This window comes from Salmo trutta, chromosome 16 (assembly GCF_901001165.1).
Source record: "Salmo trutta chromosome 16, fSalTru1.1, whole genome shotgun sequence".
Classification (NCBI taxonomy): Eukaryota; Metazoa; Chordata; class Actinopteri; order Salmoniformes; family Salmonidae; genus Salmo; species Salmo trutta.
This window is the reverse complement of record NC_042972.1, coordinates 29,847,690-29,871,638: the sequence shown is the minus strand read 5'-3', so window position 1 is coordinate 29,871,638 and position 23,949 is coordinate 29,847,690. Positions and strand designations below refer to the sequence as shown.

Below are 23,949 nucleotides of genomic sequence, written 5' to 3'. Positions count from 1 at the left end.
CAGGTTTAGAAATATTTAGCAAATATATTACAAATGAAAAACATGAATACCTTATTTCTGTAAGTATTCAGACCCTTTGCAATGACACTCAAAATGTTTGGTAGAGTGGCCAGACGGAAGCCACTCCTCAGTAAAAGGCACAAGACAGCCCGCTTGGAGGTTGCCAAAACCACCTAAAGACTCTCAGACCATGAGAAACAAGATTCTCTAGTCTGATGAAACCAAGATTGAACTCTTTGGCCTGAATGCCAAGCTTCACGTCTGGAGGAAACCTGGCACCATCCCTACTGTGAAACATGGTGGTGGCAGAATGACCCTGTGGGGATGTTTTTCAGGGACTGGTAGACTAGTCAGGATCGATGGAAAGATGAACATAGCAAAGTACAGAGAGATCCTTGATGAAAACCTGCTCCAGAATTCTCAGGACCTCAGACTGGGGAGGACAACGACCCTAAGCACACAGCCAAGACAATGCAGGAGTGGCTTCAGGACAAGTCTGAATTTCCTTGAGTGGCCCAGCCGGAGCTTAGACTTGATTCTGATCAAACATCTCTGGAAAGACCTGAAAATAGCTGTGCAGCAACGCTCCTCATCCAACCTGACAGAGCTTGAGAGGATCTGCTGAAAAGAATGTCAAACTCCACAAATACAGGTGTGTGTAACGGGGTGAGTGACTGGTTGCCGGGAAGTCAGGCGCAGGAGAGCAGAGATGGGTGATAGCAGGATAACTTTAATATACACCCTGGCCCAAAGGCACAGGCGAGGCAGCACAAAGCACAACCACGGTAACATGAACCGGATTAAAACAAACAAACCTAGGTTTGAAACAAACCTAGCGCAAGCCAGCCTGTAGTGTAACACCCTACACAAAGAACAATTCCACACACTGACATGGGGGAAACAGAGGGTAATATACATTTAGTCTGATGAGGGAATGTGAACCAGGTGTGCGGGAAAACAAGACAAAACAAATGGAAAATGAAAGGTGGAGCGGCGATGGCTAGAAGACCGGTGACTTCGACCGCCGAACACCGCCCGAACAAGGAGAGGGACCGACTTCGGCGGAAGTCGTGACAGTGTGCCAAGCTTGTAGCGTCATACCCAAGAAGACTCGAGGCTGTAATCGCTACCAAAGGTGCTTCAACCTAGTACTGAGTAAAGTGTTATAATACTTATGTAAATATGATTTTTCTGTTTATTTTTAATACATATGCAAAAAATTCTAATAACCTATTTTGCTTTGTCATTATGGGGTATTGTGTGTCGATTGATTTTGGGGGGGGGGGGCAATTTAATCCGTTTTAGAATAAGGCAACAACAAAAAAAGACAATCTGGAAAAAGTCAAGGGGTCTGAATACTTTCCAAATGCACTGTATATTTATCAATTTACTTTGGTAACCTATAAGAACAGTTTTTTTAGCTGGTAGGTTATTTATATGCTTTTAAATATAATTTCTGGTTTGAACAGGAATACCTGGGATAACCGGGAGGGGTTTGTCATTTTCTCAGGAAGGAACATGTGTAGACTAGCTAGGTTTCCATCCTATTGGCATCAGATTTTAATGCAAATGTTCTAAAATCTGCATGAATAAAATATGCCAATTTTTCCACCAGAGATAGGTTTCAAGCAACATGACTTTTTGTGGATAAAAGGCTGTGAGTGATGACATAGTGCACATCAAATAACTTTTGCTGTTAAATTCCCAAGTACCGAATACAAAAATACAAGTTAAATGGGTTTCGATCGCATTTTCAACACTACTGATGGCTTTCTCACAAAATAATTGTGTTTATTTAATCAAATCAAATCAAATTTATTTATATAGCCCTTCGTACATCAGCTGAAATCTCAAAGTGCTGTACAGAAACCCAGCCTAAAACCCCAAACAGCAAGCAATGCATGTGAAAGAAGCACGGTGGCTGGGAAAAACTCCCTAGGAAAAACTCCTGAGAAAGGCCAAAAACCTAGGAAGAAACCTAGAGAGGAACCAGGCTATGAGGGGTGGCCAGTCCTCTTCTGGCTGTGCCGGGTGGATATTATAACAGAACATGGTCAAGATGTTAAAATGTTCGTAAATGACCCGCATGGTCAAATAATAATAATCATAGTAATTGTCGAGGGTGCAACAAGCACGTCCGGTGAACAGGTCAGGGTTCCGTAGCCGCAGGCAGAACAGTTGAAACTGGAGCAGCAGCATGGCCAGGTGGACTGGGGACAGCAAGGAGTCATCATGCCAGGTAGTCCTGAGGCATGGTCCTAGGGCTCAGGTCCTCCGAGAGAAAGAAAGAAAGAGAGAATTAGAGAGAGCATATTTACATTCACACAGGACACCGGATAAGACAAGAGAATACTCCAGATGTAACAGACTGACCCTAGCCCCCCGACACATAAACTACTGCAGCATAAATACTGGAGGCTGAGACAGGAGGGATCAGAAGACACTGTGGCCCCATCCGATGATACCCCCGGACAGGGCCAAACAGGCAGGATATAACCCCACCCACTTTGCCAAAGCACAGCCCCCACACCACTAGAGGGATATCTACAACCACCAACTTACCGTCTGAAGACAAGGCCGAGTATAGCCCACAAAGATGTCCGCCACGGCACAACCCAAGGGGGGGGCGCCAACCCAGACAGGAAGACCACGTCAGTGGCTCAACCTACTCAAGTGACGCACCCCTCCCATGGACGGCATGGAAGAACACCAGTAAGTCAGTGACTCAGCCCCTGTAAAAGGGTTAGAGGCAGAGAATCCCAGTGGGAAGAGGGGAACCGACAAGGCAGAGACAGCAAGGGCGGTTCGTTGCTCCAGCCTTTCCGTTCACCTTCACACTCCTGGGCCAGACTATACTTAATCATAGGACCTACTGAAGAGATAAGTCTTCAGTAAACACTTAAAGGTTGAGACTGAGTCTGCGTCTCTCACATGGGTAGGCAGACCATTCCATAAAAATGGAGCTCTATAGGAGAAAGCCCTACCTCCAGCCGTTTGCTTAGAAATTCTAGGGACAATTAGGAGGCCTGCGTCTTGTGACCATAGCGTACGTGTAGGTATGTACGGCAGGACCAAATCGGAAAGATAGGTAGGAGCAAGCCCATGTAATGCTTTGTAGGTTAGCAGTAAAACCTTGAAATCAGCCCTTGCCTTAACAGGAAGCCAGTGTAGGGAGGCTAGCACTGGAGTAATATGATCAAATTTTTTGGTTCTAGTCAGGATTCTAGCAGCCGTATTTAGCACTAACTGAAGTTTGTTTAGTGCTTTATCCGGGTAGCCGGAAAGTAGAGCATTGCAGTAGTCGAGCCTAGAAGTAACAAAAGCATGGATTAATATTTCTGCGTCATTTTTGGACAGAAAGTTTCTGATTTTTGCAATGTTACGTAGATGGAAAAAAGCTGTCCTTGAAGCAGTCTTGATATGTTCTTCAAAAGAGAGATCAGGGTCCAGAGTAACGCCGAGGTCCTTCACAGTTTTATTTGAGACGACTGTACAACCATCCAGATTAATTGTCAGATTCAACAGAAGATCTCTTTGTTTCTTGGGACCTAGGACAAGCATCTCTGTTTTGTCCGAGTTTAAAAGTAGAACATTTGCAGCCATCCACTTCCTTATGTCTGAAACACAGGCTTCTAGCGAGGGCAATTTTGGGGCTTCACCATGTTTCATTGAAATGTACAGCTGTGTGTCGTCCGCATAGCAGTGAAATTTAACATTATGTTTTCGAATGACATCCCCAAGAGGTAAAATATATAGTGAAAACAATAGTGGTCCTAGAACGGAACCTTGAGGAACACCGAAATTTACAATTGATTTGTCAGAGGACGAACCATTCACAGAGACAAACTGATATCTTTCCGACAGATAAGATCTAAACCAGGCCAGAACTTGTCCATATAGACCAATTTGGGTTTCCAATCTCTCCAAAAGAATGTGGTGATCGATGGTATCAAAAGCGGCACTAAGATCTAGGAGCATGAGGACAGATGCAGAGCCTCGGTCTGACGTCATTAAAAGGTCATTTACCACCTTCACAAGTGCAGTCTCAGTGCTATGATGGGGTCTAAAACCAGACTGAAGCGTTTCGTATACATTGTTTGTCTTCAGGAAGGCAGTGAGTTGCTGCGCAACAACTTTTTCTAAAATTTTTGAGAGGAATGGAAGATTCGATATATTTAGCGAGTGTGCCCACTGTTTTGGCACATGCTCTTTAGCCAACAGCCCACAGACACAGTGCGAGTATAGCCTACATGATGAGATTATGGACAATATTATTTTTATTTGTCAAACGGCAGCCAAGCATCAATGATCATGTCACCAGAATAAGACTCTAGATATTTATTGGAAAGGAGCATCAAGCTCATCACCGTGCACTTTCACCACCCTGTGAAGTTCATCATAATTTATTTAGTCTGTAGCCTAATAAACTGTATGCTTTCCTGACGAGTTGTAGTGGGAGGACCGTGATTCCAAGTCTACTTCGATTTGACTGTCAATATTTGTGCATAAAAGCATTTCCACTAACATTTCTCGCATAATTCATTTTACCAACACAAAAAGATCCTACCTTTTTCTAGAGTATTTAGTTTCGTCTACATTTAGGAACGTTTATCTGTTTCTATCAGGCCTGTTGTGAAGTTTTTTTTTTTATCCAACGTACTTTACTTGCATAAAAAGGTTGGATGGAAACCTGGTTATTTTCTGGAAAATATTCAACCCTAATTTGCAGGAAGTTAAAGTGGCAGGGCAGCATTGGGAAGAGACGGACTGAGGGTTCAGAATTCATTAGTCATTACAACATGACTAGACGGAAAAACATTTCTTTGTAGACATGATTAGATGGAAAGACATTTGTTTGTACATTTCTGGTTAGATAAAATAACATGCAGTAGTACAGTATATCATGAATTATGGTGAGTCCACGGCACATCGGAAACAGACATAATTCCACATAACCATAAGAGTCTGAATCAGTCTAATTATCTGAGTGAAGATGAAAATGAAGACATATTGACATGTCCTTCACTTTTTCAGCCAACTTCTACATCCTTCCCGGGCAGCTGGATGCTCTGCTGTGTGGAAACAGCTCAGACTCAGGGTGAGTCTCATGCTCTATTACTACAAACCAACTTCCAGTAAGTTGGAATAGCCGCCATACAAGAGAACAACTGAGAGCATAATACTAACATGACTAGGACGTTCACACAAAACATAAATTGGAAGATTTTCTTGAAAATCATGACTCCCCCTCCCCTCCGTTCGTTCCTTCCTCCCTCCCTTCCTCCCAGGCGGTGCCCTGAGGGCTACACATGTATGAAGGCCGGGAGAAACCCAAACTACGGCTACACCAGCTTTGATAGCTTCGGCTGGGCCTTCCTCACTCTCTTCCGCCTCATGACCCAAGACTTTTGGGAGAACCTCTACATGTTGGTAAGGCCGAGTTTGTCATAGACAGAAAATGTATACCGGAATAACTCCTGCTTGTAATGGCGCAAGCAGTGTAATTCAATGCAGGCGGCTTATACAGTATGAGCAGCCGGAGAGCATTGAAACCAAACTGATGGATTGAGACAGCTCTATCTTGTTCTTTTGAGCTGGGGACTGTCAGTTCAGCAGTACTGTCCTTTAATGATTAATTTGGTTATTAAAGTTGGTATTTCTGCCCTGTCTACAACATGGAAAGAAACCACCATTAAACTTTCAGTACATGACAGTGAATCAGCAAATAGCCTCTCAGCACTTATGCTCTCTGGGTTTCTTTGCCCTTTGAATTTGACCAGCAGGTTGGTGAAAAACAGGCATCGGGCGAGTCAAAAAGTCAAATTGTGGGTCGATGACTGATTCCTGTCAAGGACTGGTCTATCTCAGAGTTGAATCTGATATCTGGTGTTCGGTCGTAATCTATGTCACACCTGCAGGCAAATTTACGTTTACAGGGGTGTATCCTAAAATAAATATGTAAAGTGCTCAAAACAAATTAAGTTAGTTGGGAAAGACATTTTGTAGATAAAACAATAAGGAGCATATTGTTTTTAAACGTTTGCATGTTTTTCTCCTCTGACAAAACAAAAGCTGATTCAAAGGGGGTGTGGCAGATTTAAAAACACTTCTGTGGTAGGATACATACTGTATTAGTATCCTCGGTAAAAGGTGCCTATTCAGGAGGGGAGGACACTCTTATAATAGCCTTGTTTTCTCCTAATTTTGTATACCCATTGATATAGATTATACATGTTCATAACGCATAGAGACAGGCTTTCATATTCATGATCGTAGGCTTGTATAGCCTACATTTCACAAGTGCAAAAAAAGTGCACACTCACACCCCTAGTATAGACGTGCCAGCACCCTCACGGCTCCCTTGTCTGGAGCCATTCCCAGAGAAACCCATTGGTTGACGTTAAAGCACTGCTAACAGTGCCACAGATAGAAACACCATGCATTGACAGACAGGCACAGGGAAGTACCTCAACTCTGGAGAAGCATGGGAGAATACAACTCCAATAGAAAAAGCTAAATACTGCCACTCTGAACAATGAATTAATCAAGATGATCATGTTTATTCATTGTGACCATTGTAACAGTATATGTTGTTTCTCCTTGTTTTCCGTCTTTCTCTTTCTCTCATTCCTCCTCTCCCTCCCTTCCAGACTCTGCGAGCGGCAGGGAAAACCTACATGATCTTCTTTGTGTTGGTGATTTTCGTTGGATCGTTCTACCTGGTCAATCTGATCCTGGCTGTGGTGGCCATGGCCTATGAGGAGCAGAACCAGGCAACAATAGAGGAGGCCGAGCAGAAAGAGGCCGAGTTCAAAGCCATGCTGGAGCAGATCAAGAACCAGCAGGAGGATGCACAGGTTAGTCCCTCCCTGGTTAGCCTGGGTGGTGAGGCGTCTGTCTGTCTGTCTAATTGCTGGGTCTGTGTCTGTCTGTATAAGTCTCACTCCCTTCACCTCTCCCTTCTCTTACCTGTTCTGTCTTGCCACTCTTCAGGACGCCCAGGTTAGTCACAGACTGGGTGTGGGTGCTGTCTGTCTGTCAGTCTGCCTGTCTGTCTTTGTAAATTCTTATCGATTTCATCATTTTGTTTAATACACAAACCACAAAATTGTAGCTTATGTTAGTAATGTCAGTTAATGCTACTCAGCTGTACTTGTGCCAAAATCAGGTGTTTCTCATCCTAAAAGGGTGTTTTCCATGTGATAACGTATTAGTGAGCCAACCTGTTTTTAGGACTTTAATATCGATGACTTAGCTAAACCTGTTTTCTCATGGCTTTGTCTTGTTCCTCTGCAGAAGACATATGCTATAGCCTACTGAGTAACTCATGCTCCATGCTTCATGCTAAGATATTGTTGAGCAAATATTCAAATCATCAAAAAGTGATTTGAATCAGAGTAAACAAATCAAATCAGAATCGATAAGAATAATTGGGGTCAGCCCTAGTCCATCTGTCTGACTCCCTTCACTTCTCCCCTCTCTTATCTGTCCCCCACCTCCTCACCCTCAGGCTGCTGCCATGGCGACCTCGGCGGGCACGGTTTCGGTGGGCGACGCGGTAGAGGGGGGAGACGCAACGGAGGGCGGTGGACAACTATCACGCAGCTCCTCCGAGGCGTCCAAGCTCAGCTCCAAGAGCGCGAAGGAACGACGCAACCGCAAGAAGAAGTCACGTCAGAAAGAGGAGGAGAAGAAGGAGAAGGGAGAGAAGGGCGAGAAGGTCGACCACGAGAAGCACGTTAAGTCAGAGTCGGACGACGGCAGCAAAAGGAGCATCTTCCGTTTCCCGGGCAGCCGGCTGGGACGCAAAACGTCCATCATGAACCAGGTAAAATCTAGCACGAGACAATAAAAGATAAACAATTTCTTCACATTTTACTGTTACACAAAGTGAGATTCATATGGATAAAATGTTTCTTTTTTGACAACGATCTACACAAAATACACTAATGTCAAAGGGGATGAAAAACTCAACAACAAAAACATTTATTATAAAAATAAATCACTTGTATATCTTGAGTCTATGTAAGAAACAAATTTGGCAGCGATTACACCTAAGTGATTTGCACATCTGGATTGTGCAATATTTGCGCATTACACTTTCGAAAATTCTTTAAGTTCTGTTTAGTCGTTGATCATTGCTAGACAGCCATTTTCAAGTCTTGCCATGCTTAAGCAGATTTAAGTCAAAACTGTAACTAGGCCACTCAGGAGAATTCACTGTCTTGGTAAGTAACTGATTTGGCTTTGTGCTTTAGGTTATTGTCCTGTTGAAAGGTGAATTTGTCTCCCATTGTCTGGTGGAAAGTAGACTGAACCAGGTTTTCCTCTATTTATCGTGAAAAACACTCCAGTCATTGCGAATGTCAAGCATACCCACAACATGGAGCGTGAGAGGTTCCTTTCCGTATCGGCCACTGTTGTCATGGCATCGCTGGGGTCTAAGGTGGTTTCTGCTTCACCGGAGTCTACGGTGGGCTCTGCTATTCCTGTCATTTGTGGGGGGCTAGTTAGAGGAGCCCCTGGTGGGACTAGGGTTGGACTGAGGGCTCCGGCTCGAAATGGACAACAGCCATCAACCATTATTATGGGAAGCTCATGGTTAGATTGGTGAAAGTCCGAAATGCCTGTACACTTGGTTTTCCTGGAGCTAGGGTATATTGGAGTTATCAGAAGTCATGCCCACCATCAAGAAACAGATTCCTGCTCTGAAAAGAGTTGTGTTGCATATTGGGTCTAATGATATTATGCGTGTGAAATCTGTAATGCTAAGAGACAATTTCATCCAGCTCTTAGAGAAATTAGCAGAACATATAATTGTCTCGGGCCCAATTCCATCTCCTCGCCGTTGTGGGACTGACTATTTTAGCCGTCTTTGGTCTCTTCACCAGTGGTTAATGCGTCTGACCGAGGACTTGGGAAAGTCCTTCGTTGACAATTTTAACTCCTTCTGGAATAGGCCTGGCTACTTTGTGGAAGACAGAATTCACCTGGGTGAAAATGGCTCCCGGCTGTTGTCATCAAACATTGGAAAGGTTCTTGGTCAACTAAATTGATGTGAGGACAATATTAGCATTACATGTAAGTCCGTTTTTTACCATCTCCTCTTTAGTCACTGTGAGAGTTCCACATGTTGTATCTGAAAGTGGTGACATGCCTAATGGTGCTAACTGGGGAAATATAATTGTTATTCCTACTTTGTTTTCTTTTCCTAAAATGTGTAATCCAATTTGAGTCTCCTGTTTTTCTGGAATCTCAAAGTAATCTGACTTGTATTGGAATTCTGTGTGATTTGAAATGCAGAAAAGGTTTGACATTTTTACATCTTAACATTCGTAGTTTATTACCTAAACTGGATCATGTCAAGATCTGGGCCTCTCAGTCAGACCCTGATATTTTTATTTTATCTGAAACCTGGTTGACTGATACTCTGAGGTTGCTATGGATGGTTACAATGTGTTTAGGGCTGATAGGAAAGGCAAAGGTGGTGATGTTGCTATTTCCACAAAGAATCTTATTTCTGTGTCTCTATTAAAGGCTACCTCCAGTCCTAAACAATTTGAATTGTTGGCTTGAAATCTTCAGTTGGTTTCAAACAAAAGAAATAACAGTTATAGGAATCTATTGTCCACGCTCCGCCAAGATCTACTAAACAAACTCACTGATTTAATTGCCATTTTTACTACCCCAGAGGTGTTGATCGCTGGAGATTTTAATATTGCATGGGGAACAAAGGTTGCTGACTGTTTAAAGAATTTTTGTACTAATCTAAATATCACCCAGCTGATTACAAAGTCTACTCGTCCTAACTTAAAGGACCCTATGAAATCGACTTTGATTGACCTCATATTTACAAATACTCCAGAGAAATATGCTGGGAGTGGGGTATTTGCTTTGTATATTAGTGACCACTGTCCCATTGTATGTGTCAGGCATATACCGATGCCTAGATCCAAACCTTGTTTTATCATCAGGAATTTTTAACATTTCAATGAACAGGCATTTTTTTGTGACTTTTAATTTAGTTGACTTTGATTGTATTGCATCTATACCTGACCCAGAGTTGACTCTGAACCACTTCTCAAATGTTTTCAATTGTATTGTAGATAAACATGCTCCTTTTTAAAAAACTGAGAATTAAAAATAGGTCTTGCCCTTGGTTGTCGAGAGCCATCTGAAGTCCTACACAACAGGCATGTTGCCTGGGACAAAGCTAGATTTACAGACTCGAGCCCAGACTGGCAGTCTGTCAGGCAATTGAGAAATATGTGTGTAAAACTAGTTAAAAAAGCAAAATCAGATTGTTATGTTAATACACTATCTGAATGTACAGGGAACCCAGCTACATTTTGAAAAGCTGTTATGTCACTGAAGGGTTGTGTCTCTTCTTCTCTCCACAATAGATTTATTTGGATTTTGGCATTATTACTGACAAAATATCATTAATGCATTTAATCACCATTTATCTCTGCAGGCTATATATTTGAATGTATTTCAAAGCCAGCTCTTGAAAAGAATAGTTTGGAGGTTGATGGTGAAAATCTATTGAATGATACTGAAAATGCTGGGCAGGAGTTTTCTTTTCGGAAATTCACTGATAAAGAAGTCCTGGATGCTTTGCTAACGTTAGACAAAAAAACCACAGGGGCTGATCATTTAAGTGTGTAGCTCCCTTTATTGCTGGGCTCAGCAGCACATAAGAGTGGGGATACAAGTGATCTTGACAACTATCGCCCCATTTCAAGATTACCTTGTTTAGCTAAGATTCTTGAATCCTTGGTTAATGTACAACTTTGTTGCTTTTTATCTGATAATTGTATTTTTAATATAAACCAATCAGGATTTAGGCCTGGGCATAGTACTACCACAGCAACCATGCTAGTTGTTAATGATCTTGTCAATGCCTTGGATGCAAAAAGAGCCCTGCTGCCTTGTTTATTGACCTGTCAAAGATGTTCGACACTGAACTTCTTCAGCAAAACAGAATGATATCAAAAATAGGTCTGGGATATAAAGCCTGTTTATGGTTTCAGAATTATTTTAGCGACAGAACTCAGGCCATCTTGACAGATGGGATTAAATCAGAATTTCTTGAGATTCAAAAAAGGTGTTCCTCAGGGTTCGAATTCTGGGTCCATTATGGTTCACCTTGTATATTAATGACATAGGAAAAACTGTTAATACTTGTAACATTCATCTCTATGCATCTCTATATTCCTGTGCCGCCACAGTGCAGCAGGTCACTCGTGAACTTTGATTCAATTCAGAAATCACTTACAGATCTTAAATTAGTGTTAAATACAAGTAAAACCAAGCTTATGCTGTTCTCTAGGTCACAAAATGTTGACCATGAGGACCTGCATATTTGCGCTACAAATGGAGCCCAAATTGAGCTTGTTTCTCAATATAAGTACCTGGGAGTCTGGATTGATGACAAGAAGCTAAGATCCAAGAGTTTTTTTTTTTAATTGAAATAAATCATGCCTCAGTATTGAAAATAGGAGAAAAATTGTTCATACAACGCTTCTCCCTGTATTGGATTTTGGTGATATTGTTTACATGCATGCGGCAACCTCTGTTTTAAAACCCTTGGACGCAGTCTACCATTCCGCAATTCGTTTTATCACAGGGGACAATTTTAGGACTCATTGTAGTCTGGATAAAAATATGGGATGGACCTCTCTGTCTGTAAGAAAACTGCATTCTCTTTTATTTATTTACAATGCAATCTTACAGGAACTTCCTTTATATGTAACTTCATTAAGTTAAGAATAACAAGTTACCAAACCTGTTTTCAGGAATGGATAACACTAGAGATCTCTTCAGTCTCCACAGATTTAGGGAAAATCTGCGTTTTTGTTTTTTTGCCCCTAATTTGTGGAACAATCTGCAGAGTTCATTGCAGTTAGATGTGCTAGTGCCACTCAGGCAGTTTACATTATTGATTGAGGACCTCTATGTAGTTCATTGTGATTGCTTTAATTAAATATGTTTATTTTGTTATTGTGTGCTGAATTATATATTGTTTTATACACGTGTATGTTTTATTATTCTGTTTTATTGTAATGCATACAGGGCTCTCTTGTAAAATAGATTTTTAATCTCAGTGTGACTCCCTGTTTAAATAAAGTATAAATAGAAAATAAATGCTTTAAAATATGGAGAGTGTTACTCATTGCTGTATTTGCCCCAAACATAATACTTTGTATTCAGGACAAAAAGTTAATTCCTTGTCACGACTTCCTCCGAAGTCGGCTCCTCTCCTTGTTCGTTCGGCGGTCGCCGCTCCATTTTTCATTTATCCATTTGTTTTGTCTTGTTCCCTGCACACCTGGCTTTCATTCCCCAATCACACTACATGTATTTATTCCTCTGTTCCCCCTCATGTCTTTGTGTGAGATTATGTGTCATGTTTGACGCACTATTTCTGGTGTGCGTTTATTCCGTGTTTTATTTCACGAGGTATGTTTATTTGCTTGTACATATTATTGTGACTGTTTGCGCGTTTGCACTTTGGCATATTGGCTGGAGGCTGTCTTCGACCATCACGTCCGACAGTAGTTGGCCTGCAGGGATGCCACCAACACTTTTGACCAACTGGTGGATCTGTCCATCCGGTTGGATAACCTGCTGGTCACCCGTGGAGGGGGCTCTGTCGGTTCCATCTTCCAGCACCCCTGCTCCGGTGTCCATGGAGCTGGGAGGGGCTGCGTGTAGGGAGGCTGGAGGAGGGGCCTTCACGTGCACCATCTGTGGCCGCAGAGGGCACACTGCCAGTCGGTGCCGGGTTGGTCCCTCTGGGAGTCCAGGCAGCAGGCAGGGCACTCTGGCGTCACCCCAGGTGAGTCTGCACCACTCTCATCCAGAGTCCTCTGTTGTCCACCTGTTTGTACCTGTTTGTTTTCCCCACATTCCCAGCATAAGGCGCTCGTCGTTTCAGGCGCAGCTGGGAACTTTATTGACAGAACGTTCGCCCTTAGTTTAGGGATCCCCATTATTCCTGTGGTTAGACCTTTCCCGGTACACACTCTGGATAGTCGACCATTAGGGTCCGGGTTAATCAGGGAAGCCACCATCTCCCTGGCCATGGAGACGCAGGGGGGTCACGAGGAGAGAATCAGTCTCTTCCTCATTGACTCTCCTGCGTTTCCCGTGGTACTAGGCCTTCCCTGGTTGGCTCGTCATAACCCCACCATTTCCTGGCAACAGAGGGCTCTCATGGGGTGGCCGCGAGTGTGCTCGGGGAGGTGTGTAGGGGTTTCCGTTGGTGCTACCATGGTGGAAAGTCCAGACCAGGTCTCCACCGTGCGCATTCCCCCAGAATATGCTGATTTGGCTCTCGTCTTCAGTAAAAAGAAGGCGACTCAATTACCACCCCATCAGTGGTAAATCTCCTGTTAGACGCTGCACTTCCCAGGAGTCACATGTATCCCATGTCGCAAGCGGAGACGGTGGCTATGAAGACATATGTCTCCGAATCCCTGCGTCAGGGGTACATTCAGTCCTCCACTTCACCCACCTCCTCGAGTTTATTTTTTGTGAAGAAGAAGGATGGAGGTCTGCGCCCGTGCATTGACTATCAAGGTCTCAATTAAATCACGGTAAGGTACAGTTACCCGCTACCTCTTATCGCCACGGCGATTGAGTCAATGTACGGGGCTTGCTTCTTCACTAAAGTGGATCTCAGCAGTGCGTACAACCTGGTGCGTATCCGGGAGGGAGACAAGTGGAAGACGGCGTTTAATACCACCTCAGGGCATTATGAGTACCTCGTCATGCCGTACGGGTTGATGAATGCTCCATCAGTCTTCCAATCCTTTGTAGACGAGATTTTCAGGGACCTGCACGGGCAGGGTGTAGTGGTGTATATTGATGACATTCTAATATACTCCGCTACACGCACCGAGCATGTGTCCTTGGTGCGCAAGGTACTTGGACGACTGTTGGAGCATGACCTGTACGTCAAGGCTGAGAAATGCCTGTTCTTTCAGCAGGCCGTCTCCTTCCTAGGGTATCGCATTACCACATAAGGGGTGGAGATGGAGAGTGACCGCATTGCAGCCGTGCGTAATTGGCCGACTCCCACCACGGTAAAGGAGGTGCCGCAATTTTTAGGGTTTGCCAATCACTACCAGAGATTTATCCGGGGTTTTGGCCAGGTGGCTGCTCCCATTACCTCACTGCTGAAGGGGGGTCCTGTACGTCTGCAGTGGTCGGTTGGGGCGGACAGGGCTTTTGGGCACCTAAAAGCTCTGTTTACCTTGGCTCTCGTGCTGGCCCATCCGGATCCCTCTTTGGCGTTCATAGTGGAGGTGGATGCGTCCGAGGCTGGGATAGGAACCGTGCTTTCTCAGCGCTCAGGTACGCCACCGAAGCTCCACTCCTGTGCTTTCTTCTCTAAGAAGCTCAGCCCGGCGGAGAGGAACTATGATGTGGGGGACCGGAAGCTGTTGGCTGTGGTTAAGGCTTTGAAGGCGTGGAGACATTGGCTTGAGGGGGCTAAACACCCTTTCCTCATCTGGACTGACCATCACAACCTGGAGTACATCCGGGCAGCTAGGAGACTGAATCCTCGTCAGGCAAGGTGGGCCATGTTCTTTACCCGTTTTGTATTTACCCTGTCCTACAGACCAGGTTCCCAAAATATGAAGGCAGACGCACTGTCCCGGCTGTATGACACAGAGGAGCGGCCCATGGATCAGACTCCCATTCTCCTGGCCTCCTGCCTGGTAGCGCCGGTCGTGTGGGAGCTGGACGCGGACATTGAGTAGGCGTTGTGTACAGAGCCCGCTCCACTCCAGTGTCCCGTCGGGCGTCAGTACGTTCCGTCTACTGTCCGTGACCAGTTGATCTATTGGGCCCACACATCACCCTCCTCTGGTCATCCGGGGATCGGTCGGACGGTGTGCTGTCTGACTGGGAAGTACTGGTGGCCCACCTTGGCTTGGGACGTGAGGGTTTATGTTTCCTCCTGCTTGGTGTTCGCCCAGGGTAAGGCTCCTAGACACCTGCCCAGAGGTAAGCTACATCCCTTACCTGTTCCACAATGGCCTTGGTCACACCTGTCGGTGGATTTTCTAACGGATCTTCCTCCCTCACAGGGAAACGCCACAATCCTGGTCGTTGTGGATCGTTTCTCTAAGTACTGTCGTCTCCTCCCTCTGCCCGGTCTCCCTACGGCCCTACAAACTGTGGAGGCCCTGTTTACACACGTCTTCCGGCACTACGGGGTGCCTGAGGATATAGTGTCTGATCGAGGTCCCCAGTTCACTTCGAGAGTCTGGAGGGCATTCATGGAACGTCTGGGGGTCTCGATCAGCCTCACCTCAGGTTTCCACCCCGAGAGTAATGGGCAGGTGGAAAGAGTGAACCAGGATGTGGGGCAGGTTTCTGTGGTCCTATTGCCAGGACCTTGCTGGGGGAGTGGGCAGCGTTCGTGCCCTGGGCAGAGATGGCGCAGAACTCGCTCCGCCACTCCGCCACTCCTCCACTAACCTCTCCCCCTTTCAGTGTGTAATGGGATACCAGCCGGTTCTAACACCGTGGCATCAGTCAGACCGAGGCTCCTGCGGTGGATGATTGGTTCAGGCGTGCGGCAGAGATATGGGAAGCCACCCATGGTTACCTCCAGCAGGCCGCGCTGCGCTAAAAAGACCAGTGCGGACCGTCACCGCAGTGAGGCCCCGGTGTTCGCACCGGGGGACAGGGTCTGGCTTTTGACACGAAACCTGCCCCTCCGCCTGCCCTGCCGGAAGCTGGGCCCGCGGTTTGTGGGGCCATTTAAAGTCCTGAGGAGAGTGAACGAGGTATGTTACAGGTTACAGCTTCCCCCCGATTACCATATTAACCCCTCGTTCCATGTGTCTCTCCTCAGGCCGGTGGTGGCTAGTCCTCTCCAGGAGTCTGAGGTGCGGGAGGTTCCTCCGCCCCCTCTGGACATCGAGGGGGCCCCGGTGTACTCCGTCCGTTCCATACTGGATTCGAGGCGTCGGGCGAGGGGCCTTCAGTACCTCGTGGAGTGGGAGGGGTACGGTCCGGAGGAGAGAGGTGCTGGGTTCCGGTGGCGGATGTGTTGGACCCTGAACTGCTGCGGGAGTTCCACCGTCGCCTGCCGGATCGCCCTGCGCCTCGCCCTCTGGGTTGTCCCCGAGGCCTGTGTCGGCGCAACGCTGGAGCCGCGTGTCAAGGGGGGGGTACTGTCACGACTTCCTCCGAAGTCGGCTCCTCTCCTTGTTCGGGCGGCGTTCGGCTGTCGACGTCACCGGCTTTCTAGCCATCGCCGCTCCATTTTTCATTTATCCATTTGTTTTGTCTTGTTCCCTGCACACCTGGTTTTCATTCCCCACTACATGTATTTATTCCCCCTCATGTCTTTGTGTGAGATTGTTTTGTGTTACGTGTCATGTTTGACGCACTATTTCTGGTGTGCGCTTTTTCCATGTTTTATTTCACGAGGTATGTTTATTTGCTTGTACATATTATTGTGACTGTTTGCGCGTTTGCACTTTGGCATATTGGCTGGAGGTTTTCGACGCAGTGGCGTCCGTCTGTTGGTTTCTCCTGCCTAAATAAAGTGTGCGCCTGTTCACAACTCTCTGCTCTCCTGCACCTGACTCCGCTCCCAGTACACACACCATTGACATTCCTTTGCCACATTTTTGTAGTATTACTTTAGTGCCTTGTTGCAAACAGGAGGCATGTCTTGCTATATGTTTTATTATGTACATTATTCCTTTTTTTCCCTCTGTCATTTAGGTTAATATTGTGAAGTAACTACAATGTTGTTGATCCATCCTTAGTTTTTTCCCACTACAGCCATTAACCTTTGCTGCAGTGGGCTAAATCAGGGTCACAGAGTGTTTCTTGTTAGTCTTAAAAAAAATCTACTTTGAAACAAAAGTATACACCTCACAAACATTGTCATGGGCAACAACAAAAAAAACACCTGTACTAGATTTATATACAGTGCATTCTAAAGTATTCAGACCCCTTCCCTTTTTCCACATTTTGTTACGTTACAGCCTTATTCTAAAATGTTTTAAATTATTTTTTTCCCTCATCAATCTACACACAATACCCCACAATGACAAAGTGAAAACCAGTTTTTTTAGACATTTTTGCAAATGTATTAAAAATAAAAACAGATAGTTTGGAACCACCAAGACGCTTGGTACTGGCGGCCCGGCCAAACTGAGCAATCTGGGGAGAAGGGCCTTGGTCAGGGAGGTAACCAAGAACCCGATGGTCACTCTGACAGGAGCTCCAGAGTTACTCTGTGGATATGGGAGAACCTTCCAGAAGGACAACCATCTCTGCAGCACTCCACCAATCACGCATTTATGGTAGAGTGGCCAGACGGAAGCCACTCCTCAGTTAAAGGCACATGACAAACCACTTGGAGTCTGCCAAAAGGCACTTAAAAGACTCTCAGACCATGAGAAACAAGATTCTGTGGTCTGATGAAACCAAGATTGAACTCTTTGGCCTGAATGCCAAGCGTCACGTCTGGAGGAAATCTGGCACCATCCCTACGGTGAAGCATGGTGGTGGCAGCATCATGCTGTGGGGATGTTTTTCATTGGAAGGGACTGGGAGACTAATCAGGATCGAGGCAAAGATGAGCTGCGCAAAGTACAGAAAGGTCCTTGATGAAAACCTGCTCCAGAGGACCTCAGACTGGGACGAAGGTTCACCATTCAACAGGACAATGACCCTAAGCACACAGCCAAAAGACAACGCAGGAGTGACTTTAGGACAAGTCGGGACAAGTTTCAATGTCCTTGAGTGGCTTAGCCAGAGCCCGGACTTGAACCTGATCAATCATCTCTGGAAGACCTGAAAATAGCTGTGCAGCGACGCTCCCTGTCCAACCTGACAGAGCTTGAGAGGATCTGCAGAGAAGAATGGGAGGAACTCCCCAAATACAGGTGTGACAAGCTTGTAGCGTCATGCCCAAGAAGACTCGAGGCTGTAATCGCTGCCAAAGGTGCTTCAACCAAGTACTGAGTTAAGGGTCTGAATACAATTGTAAATTTGATATTTCAGTTTAAAACATTTGCAAAAAATTCTAAAAACTGTTTTTGCTTTATCATAACGCAACAAAATGTGGAAAAAGTCAAGCGGTCTGAGTACTTTCCGAGTGCACTGTACATCACAGAAGACTGAAATATAACAAATCCCGGACAAGCACACCTGATTCCACTAGTCAAATAATCATAAAAAAAACACGAGAAATAAGAAAAATATTAAATACACAATGAAGTAAGTAAGCATACTATATACAGGAAATATTTAGAAAGTCAGTTCCAATATCATATTTACATGTGCAGGGACACTGGAGTGATGGAGGTAGATATTTATAGGGGTAAGGTGACTAGGCAACAGGATATAAGATAAACAGAGTAGCAGCAGCTTGTATGTGGGTGTGCGAGTTTGTAGGGTCAGTATAAATGTATGTGCATATTATGTGTGAGTGAAGAAATTATGGAGTGAGTGTTTGTGTGTGTGTGTGTGTGTGTTGGAGTGAGTGTGTGGGAGTGTGTAGGGCCCTGTGAGTGTGCATAGAGACAGTGCAAATACTGAAATAAAGGTCAATAAAGATACAAGGTAAACCCGGTCTGCGTAGCTATTTTCTTTGCTATTTATCATATTGCTTAGGGATAGAAGCTATTCAAGACTTGATGCACCGGTACCTCTTGCCGTGTGGCAGCAAGACTATTTGTCTATGGCTTGGATGGTTGGGGTCTTTGACGATTTTCTGGCCATTCTTTTCACACCGCCTGATATAGAGGTTCTGGATGGCAGGGAGCTCGGCTCCAGTAATGTACTGGGCTGTCCGCACAACCGTCTGTAACGCCATGCGATCGAGAGCAGTGCTATTGCCATACCAAGCAGTGATGCAGCCAGTCAATATGCTCTCAATGGTACAGCTGTAGAACCTTTTCAGGATTTGAGAGCCTATACCAAACTTTTTCAACCTCCTGAGGGGGAAGAGGCACTGTCGCGCCTTCTTTACCATGCTCAAAGGGATATTCAGTGTTATTTTTACACATATACCAATAAGTGCCTTTTGAAAGGCATTTGAAAAGCTCCCTGGTCTTTGTGGTTGAATCTGTACTTGAAATACACTACTCGAGTGAGGGACCTTTTTGAGATTTTATTTCTCACTTTAGATTATTTAGTAAATATTGTATGTGTAGGGTTAACGCATATTAAAATCTGTATCGGTGTCTTTCGGAGGGGTTTGGTTAAAAGCGGGAGTAAAATTTTGGCTGGACTTTGTGTGCAATTGACCAATAAATTGATTATTTCACACAGACTGATTTATTATGTAATATGTTAAGCATATTTTGACACCTGAACTTATTTAGGCTAACCATAACAATACTTCAAATTAAATGAAATTGTATTTGTCACATGCGCCGAATACAACCTTACCGTGAAATGCTAACTTACGAGCCCTTAGCCAACAATGCAGTTAATACAATATTTACTAAATAATCTAAAGTGAGAAAAAAAATCAAATCAACCAAAAAGTAACACAAGAAAATGACATAACAATAACAAGGTTATATACGGGGGGGGTAATGGTACCAAGTCAATGTGCGGGGTTACAGGTTAGCCGAGTTAATTTGTAAAGTGACTATGTATAGATAATAAACAGCGAGTAGCAGCAGTGTAAAAACAAAGGGGGGGGGGGGGGATCAATGTAAATAGTCCGGTGGCCATTTGATTAGTTGTTCAGCAGTCTTATGGCTTGGGGGTAGAAGTGTTCAGGAGCCTTTTGGACCTAGACTTGGCGCTCCATTTCCGCTTGCCTTGCGGTAGCAGAGAGAACAGTCTATGACTTGGGTGACTGGAGTCTTTGACAATTTCTTGGGCCTTCCTCTGACACCGCCTAGTAAAAAGGTCCTGGATGGCAGGAAGCTTGGCCACAGTGACATACTGGGCCATACGCACTACCCTCTGTAGCGCCTTACAGTCAGATGCTGAGCAGTTACCATACTAGGCATACAATTTGAATACTGCCCCAACAGAGCCGCAGATGATGCAATCTCTATTGCACTCCACACTGCCCTTTCTCACCTGGACAAAAATAACACCTATGTGAGAATGCTATTCATTGACTACAGCTAAGCGTTCAACACCGTAGTGCCCTCAAAGCTCATCAATAAACTTAGGACCCTGGGACTAAACACCTCCCTCTGCAATTGGATCCTGTACTTCCTGACGGGCCGCCCCCAGGTGGTAAGGGTAGGTAACAAAACATCTGCCACGCTGATCCTCAACACAGGGGCCCCTCAGGGATGCGTGCTCAGTCCCCTCCTGTACTCCCTGTTCACCCATGACTGCACGGCCAGGCACAACTCCAACACCATCATTAAGTTTGCTGATGACACAACAGTGGTAGGCCTGATCACCGACAATGACGAGACACCCTATAGGGAGGAGGTCAGAGACCTGGCAGTGTGGTGCCAGGACAACAACCTCTCCCTCAACGTGATCAAGACAAAGGAGATGATTGTGGACTACAGGAAAAAGAGGACTGAGCACGCCCCCATTCTCATCGACGGGGCTGTAGTGGAGCAGGTTGAGAGCTTCAAGTTCCTTGGTGTCCACATCACCAACAAACTAACATGGTCCAAGCACACCAAGACAGTCGTGAACAGGGACCGATAAAACCTATTCCCCCTCAGGAGACTGAAAAGATTTGGCATGGGTCCTCAGATCCTCAAAAGGATTTACAGCTGCACCATCGAGAGCATCCTGACTGGTTGCATCACTGCCAGGTATGGCAACTGCTCGGCCTCCGACCACAAGGCACTACAACTACAGAGGGTAGTGCGTACGGCCCAGTACATCACTGTGGCCAAGCTTCCTGCCATCCAGGACCTCTATACCAGGCGGTGTCAGAGGAAGTCCCTAAAAATGATCAAAGACTCCAGCCACCCTAGTCATAGAATGTTCTCTCTACTACCGCACGGCAAGCGGTACTGGAGCGCCAAGTCTAGGTCCACGAGGCTTCTACACAGCTTCTACCCCCAAGCCATAAGACTCCTGAACATCTAATCAAATGGCTACCCAGACTATTTGCATTGCCCCCCCCCCACGATCTCCTCCTCTTTTACACCACTGCTTTTCTCTGTTGTTATCATCTATGCATCGTCATAACTCTACCTACATGTACATATTACCCCAACTAACCAGTGCCCTCGCACATTGACTCTGTACCGGTACCCCCCTGTATATAGTCTTGCTATTGTTATTTTACTGCTGCTCTTTAATTACTTGTTACTTTTATTTCTTATTCTTATCCATATTTTTTTTAACTGCACTGTTGGTTAGGGGCTCGTAAGTTAGCGTTTCACTGTCAGGTATTCATTGTATTCGGCACATGCGACTAATAAGATTTGATCTGAAAATCCGTCAGTTTAAGCTAGAGATATTTTTGCACTAGATGCGTCTCAATCAACCGCATCCGCCTATGTAACACTTCTGCATCTGTGGTGAAAGCTAGAGCGGTGTTTGTCAGACCATCCCGAAAATTGGTCTTCTCTGTAGTGTCTGTTATGACCCCTCTATGGAAAGTTGAGACCCTAAGGAACACGATGGTCCACAAGCATCTTGGGAGTCGTCTGAAGCCAGGACTAGCGATCTGCCAACTTCTGTCTGTAGTGTCCGAACAGTTTGGGCTACACACTAATATGACCCCTCAGTGTAAAGCCCTCACACGACTCGTCTGAATGTCCCCCGGTACCAGTAAAAAAGAATTATGGAAGTGTACATGTATGGAGTTTAGTGACAGAAATAAGGGGTTAAATACATGTAAAAAAAAAAAAAAACGTTTCCTGAACTAAGAACTTTTAGTTATTTTTGTGGGACTATCTGTTGTTCCACGTAGTGAATCTGTCATTCAATGAGTTTGTATGGGCAAATAGCAGTAAGGCACCCCCAAAAATGTTTTTTATATATTTTGGGGACACTTCAAGGGGTCTTATCAAATAGCAAAATGATCCTTGGTTTGACCTTCTTAAAACAATTCCATATATCTTAGTATTTTGTGTAGATCAATGACAAAAACATCAAAATTAAATCCCACAAAAAAATCCAAGGGGGTTGAATACTTATGATATGCACTGTACATTATTATCAATATTTATTTGCAGGCCAGATGACATTGATTCACCATTTGTTTAATTCACCATTATTAAACATTTATTGACTACTAGTATACACTTTTCAGTAGTTGTCTTCTGTCGTCTTGCACTAAATCAGGGGTAGGCAACCCTGGTCCTGGAATGCCACAGGCACTTCATGTTTTTTATTTAACTGACCTGGAAGACCAGGTGTGTTGAATTTAGGCAATCATTGAACTAATCAATTATCTCAGTTGGACAGCTGGGGTGCTTCATTGGAACAAAGCCCTGCAGTACCCATGGCACACTAGGAACAGAGTTGCCTACTCCTGTACTACATAGCGGTTCAGCTGATCAATTGTTAACTTTTTGTTAAAAGTACCACATTTGATAAAGAAGTAGATTTATGTACATGGCCGCCGACAGTAACACTATTTTACAATTCAGAAGGACTGCTTTGAGGTAAAGGCACCAAATTTGTCACAGAGCTAGATTTATGGACCCTGAAAAGATGGCTGCCAACTGTAACACTACTTTGCAGTTCAGAATAACTATTTTGAGATATATCATTAACTAAAATATGTTTTGTTTATCAGCTTAACCGCCTCACTATGTAGTACAGGTGTAGGCAACCATGTTCCTGGTGTGCCCCACCACAGACTTGGCCCCTGGGGGTATGGCAGCCATCTTGCTAAATGGCTGCAGACTGTTCAATTTTAATTACAAACCTTCAGTCTAGAAAAAGTCATGGCCTATACTTCTTTGACTTAAAAAAAATTGTTGAGAGATGTACACAAGGGTCTCTAAACTATAATACAGTATAACATCTAGTCTGTGGCTGCATTTCTTAGTCTTTTCAGGGTCCATAAATCTAGCTCTGAGCCAAATTTGGAGCCTTTCTTTTAAAATAGTCCTTGGTTGTAGAATATTGGTACTGCTAGGCAATCATTTTCAAATATGGCTGCCATGGCCCCCAGGGGCAAAATCTGTGGTGGCTCCCTATCGAAATATTTTCAGGATATATAGATCTAACTCTCTGCCAAATGTGTTTTGTTTATCTCAAAATAGTTATTCTGAACTGCAAAGCAGCGTTAAAGTCAGCAGCCATCTTTTCAGGGTCCATAAACCTAGCTCTGCAACAAATGTGGTGCCTTTTCTTCAAAGCAGTCCTTCTGAATTGTAAAATAGTGTTAATGTCAGCAGCCATTTTGCTGCCAAGCCCCCATCCCCCAAAACAATCTGTGGTGGCTTCATGTCTACATTTGTTTAGGGTATATACATCAAATTGAGTCAAATTTCTGAGCTTAACAGCTTCACTAATGATGTCATATCAATGTTAGGTTTCAAATGAATGTAACAGCGATTGCTACTGAGTGACAGAATTACTAAGGCCTCTCCCTCTATCCCACTGTTTCTTCTTTCCCTCGTCCTGGTGAGAGTCCATGATGTTGCATTGTGCTGACACATCCTCTGTTCAACACTAGTGCAGAGGAGAGTAGTTTTAGTGTAGCAGCAGTGACTGTACATTACACCAGTCTTGGCCTGTTTGGTGTGAGGGAAGGGAAGGGTAGAGAGAGGCATGCTTTCACAGGCCCCCACTACATTATTGATAAGCCCTTTTCATGAATCTTTCACTGCCCTGCTGAAAGCAATAATCTAGCTGTGTTTTGTCATTGCCCTGCCTATCGCCACCCTTACCCCTTGGTTCAAAAAAAGTTACCTGTGAGAGGCCCAGTCAGAACTGTTTACTAAGCAAAACGGACCGTTGCGTACATTTGTGTGCCTGATTTCTAAAGTGGCCATTTCTGGTCTT

The 23,949-nt window shown here is 44.7% G+C and overlaps 1 protein-coding gene across 11 annotated transcripts in view; it reads left to right on the top strand.

Moving 5' to 3' along the window:
• The window catches only part of LOC115150512 (sodium channel protein type 8 subunit alpha-like), a 123,019-nt gene that overhangs the window by 59,098 nt on the left and 39,972 nt on the right, over positions 1-23,949 (top strand). For 10 of the 11 annotated variants that reach the window (XM_029693896.1, XM_029693887.1, XM_029693886.1 and 7 more), the window contains 4 exons: positions 5,035-5,098; positions 5,289-5,430; positions 6,651-6,857; positions 7,511-7,828. In XM_029693896.1, coding sequence (XP_029549756.1) covers positions 5,035-5,098; positions 5,289-5,430; positions 6,651-6,857; positions 7,511-7,828 — 731 coding nt within the window. Of the gene's footprint in view, positions 1-5,034; positions 5,099-5,288; positions 5,431-6,144; positions 6,513-6,650; positions 6,858-7,510; positions 7,829-23,949 lie in introns of those variants that run through there. The other variant, XM_029693891.1, reaches the window with a different exon arrangement.